Consider the following 3,738-nt stretch of genomic DNA (forward strand, 5'->3'; position numbering starts at 1 on the left):
TGGACACTATGGGACAATTTAGCATGGCCAATCCACCCTAACCTGCATACCTTTGAGCAGTGGGAGGAAACCAGAGCACCCAGAGAAAATCCACGCAGACACGGGGGAGAATGTGCAAACTCCACACAGACAGTCGCCCGAGGATGCGCTGCGAGGCTGACCACTGAGGCACCGTGATGCCCTGATCCGATGGAACCCCATTGGTTTCCCAATTTTCATCCCTGTCGGAAACGATTTTGCTGTTAATCCTTTGCAATCCGGAAGGGCACTCGCCATTTTTGAGCCGAGCCCCCTTGCCCCCTTTCCCCCTTCCCCCCCCCAACCCAATCACCCGCGGGCAGAGAGGGGAGGGGGGTTACCTACCTGCTGCGTGCTGGAGGAACCCGACGCCGAAGACATCATGATGAACTTGGTTGCCGGGGGGGAGGGCTGAGTTGGGGTGGACGGCCGGGCAGAGACCAGAGTCTGCATGGGCAGCGTGATGGAGCTGGGCACTTTGATGATGCTGGGGGCCCGCGACGTTTGTGGGGACTGCGATATCGTCAGCGTGGGCCGAGGCTGCAACAGTCAACAAAAAAAAACACGCCTCCGAGTCAAAAAAAACAGCTCTGTCCTCGACCGAAGGCCTCCTCAAAAACCTGCACACTCCCACCCCTCCCCTAATCCTTGGGAAGCGTCTGGTTATGTAATCCACCCCTCCCTGTTTTTAACAACTACTGGCTGCTTCATGAGACCAGGCGTGATTAAATAATTACAACAGATTGTGAAATTCCTTCACATCAAAGTACGCCCCGTTAAACATCTTGCATTAATGGTGAGATTATTTTATAGCTACCAGCTCGAATCTTTTCTGGGAAAGAAAAGCACAGGTAAATATCCTTCATCTGTGTAGATTCACTTAAAACATATTCCCATTCAGCAGAAATAAAATTAAACCAACCACAATGAACAGGATGAAGTGCATTCTCTGTTCGCCTCAACACTCCTGCATGACAAAAATGACTTGCATTGATATAGCACCTCCAAATATAGTATCTCTATTAATATAGTGTCTCAAGCCTTCAGAGCCAGTCAATGGGCTGAAGAGTAGCGGACCGAGTTTAATTTGGAAAAATGTGAGGTACTGCATTTTGGCAAAACAGACAAGGGCAAGACTTATACAATAAAAAGGAGGGCCTTGGATAGTGTTGTAGAATAGCAAGACCTAGGGGTTCAGGTACAAATTCTTTGAAGTTTGAATCACATACAGACAGGGAGGTTAAGGCGGCGTTTAGCACGCTTGCCTTCATTGCTCAGACCGGAGTACAGGAGTTGGGACGTCATGTTGAGGTTCTGGAAGACTGGAAGAGTAAAAATGGCAGATCCCAGACCAGTGTTATGCTCCTCTTGCTCAATGTGGGAGCTCAGGGACACAGCTGATGTCCCTGACTCCTACACGTGCAGGAAGTGTGTCCAGCTGCAGCTCTTGTTAGACCGCATGACGGCTCTGGAGCTGCAGATGGACTCATTTTGGAGCATCCGCAATGCTGAGGAAGTCGTGATAGTGTGTTTAGCAAATTGGTCACACCGCAGATTAGGATTGCTGAGGGAGAAAGGGAATGGGTGACCAAAAAGCAGAAAAAAAGCAGGAAGGCAGCGCAGGTGTCCCCTGCGGTCATCTCCCTCCAAAACAGGTATACCGTTTTGGATACTGTTGGGGGAGATGGCTCACCAGGGGAAGGCAGCAGGAGCCAGGTTCATGGCACTGTGGCTGGCTCTGCTGGACAGAAGGGCGGGAAAAAGAGTGGAAGGGCTATAGTCATAAGGGATTCGATTGTAAGGGGAGTAGATAGGCGGTTCTGTGGTCGAAAACGAGACTCCCGAATGGTATGTTGCCTCCCAGGTGCACGGGTCAGGGATGTCTCAGATCGACTGCAGGACATTCTGAAGGGGGAGGGTGAACAGCCAGCTGTCGTGGTGCATATAGGCACCAATGATATAGGTAAAAAAATGGGATGAGGTCCTACAAGCAGAATTTCGGGAGTTAGGAGCCAAGTTAAAAAGTAGGACCTCAGAGGTAGTAATCTCAGGATTGCTACCAGTGCCACATGCTAGTCAGAGTAGAAATGAAAGAATAGGCAGGATAAATGAGTGGCTTGAGAGATGGTGCAGGAGGGAGGGGTTCAGATTTTTGGGACATTGGGACCGGTTCTGGGGGAGGTGGGACTATTACAAATCGGACGGTCTACACCTGGGCAGGACTGGAACCAATGTCCTAGGGGGTGCTTATGCTAACACTGTTTGGGGAGGGTTTAAACTAATGCGGCAGGGGGATGGGAACCAAATGAGCAGGTTAGTGGACAGCAAAGAGGTAGTAACTAAAGCCTGTAAGGAACTAGATAATGAAGTCAGTGTGACTAAGGTGAAGAGTAGGCAGAGAGTAGATGATGAACGCAAAGGGAGAGGTGGTCTGAGGTGCATTTGTTTTAATGCGAGAAGTGTAGTAGGTAAGGCAGATGAACTTAGGGCTTGGATTAGTACCTGGGAGTATGATGTTATTGCTATTACTGAGACTTGGTTGAGGGAAGGGCAAGATCGGAAAGTAAATATCCCAGGATATAGATGCTTCAGGCGGGATAGAGAGGGAGGTAAAAGGGGTGGAGGAGTTGCATTACTGGTCAAAGAGGATATCACAGCTGTGCTGAAGGATGGCACTATGGAGGACTCGAGCAGTGAGGCAATATGGGCAGAGCTCAGAAATAGCAAGGGTGCGGTAACAATGTTGGGGCTGTACTACAGGCCTCCCAACAGCAAGCGTGAGATAGAGATACAAATATGTAGACAGATTATGGGAAGATGTAGGAGTAACAGGGTGGTGGTGATGGGAGATTTTAATTTTCCCAACATTGGCTGGGATTCACTTAGTGTTAGGGGTTTAGATGGAGCAGAATTTGTAAGGAGCATCCAGGACGGTTTTCTAGAGCAGTATGTAAATAGTCCAACTCGGGAAGGGGCCATACTGGACCTGGTGTTGGGGAATGAGCCTGGCCAAGTGGTTGAAGTTTCAGTAGGGGATTACTTTGGGAATAGTGATCACAATTCCGTAAGTTTTACAATACTGATGGACAAAGACGAGAGTGGTCCTAAAGGAAGAGTGCTAAATTGGGGGAAGGCCAACTATAGCAAAATTCGGCAGGAGCTGGGGAATGTGGATTGGGAACAGCAGTTTGAGGGTAAATCCACATTTGATATGTGGGAGGCTTTTAAAGAGAGGTTGATTAGAGTGCAGGACAGACATGTCCCTGTGAAAATAAGGGATAGAAAGGGGAAGATTAGGGAACCATGGATGACAAGTGAAATTGTGAGACTAGCAAAGAGGAAAAAGGAAGCATACATAAGGTCTAGGCGACTGAAAACAGACAAAGCTTTGGAAGAATATCGGGAAAATAGGACCAATCTGAAATGAGGAATTAAGAGGGCTAAAAGGGGTCATGAAATATCTTTAGCAAACAGGGTTAAGGAAAATCCCAAAGCCTTTTATTCATTCATAAGGAGCAAGAGGGTCACTAAAGAAAGGGTTGGCCCACTCAAGGACAAAGGAGGGAAGTTATGCGAGGAGTCAGAGAAAATGAGTGAGATTCTTAATGAGTACTTTGCGTCGGTATTCACTGAGGAGCGGGACATGACGGATGTTGAGGTTAGGGATAGATGTTTGATTACTCTAGGTCAAGTCGGCATTGGGTGGGGGGGGGGGGGGGG

At 48.5% G+C, this 3,738-nt stretch overlaps 1 protein-coding gene across 1 annotated transcript in view; it reads right to left on the bottom strand.

The window, feature by feature from the left end:
* Nucleotides 1-3,738, bottom strand: part of LOC109937280 (transcription initiation factor TFIID subunit 6-like) — a 19,672-nt gene that overhangs the window by 3,266 nt on the left and 12,668 nt on the right. Inside the window, exon 8 of the mRNA XM_048620028.1 lies at nucleotides 364-558. Within this exon, the coding sequence (XP_048475985.1) occupies nucleotides 364-558 (195 nt within the window). The remainder of the gene's footprint in view (nucleotides 1-363; nucleotides 559-3,738) is intronic.

Source organism: Rhincodon typus, chromosome 45, assembly GCF_021869965.1.
Source record: "Rhincodon typus isolate 14 chromosome 45, sRhiTyp1.1, whole genome shotgun sequence".
NCBI lineage: Eukaryota > Metazoa > Chordata > Chondrichthyes > Orectolobiformes > Rhincodontidae > Rhincodon > Rhincodon typus.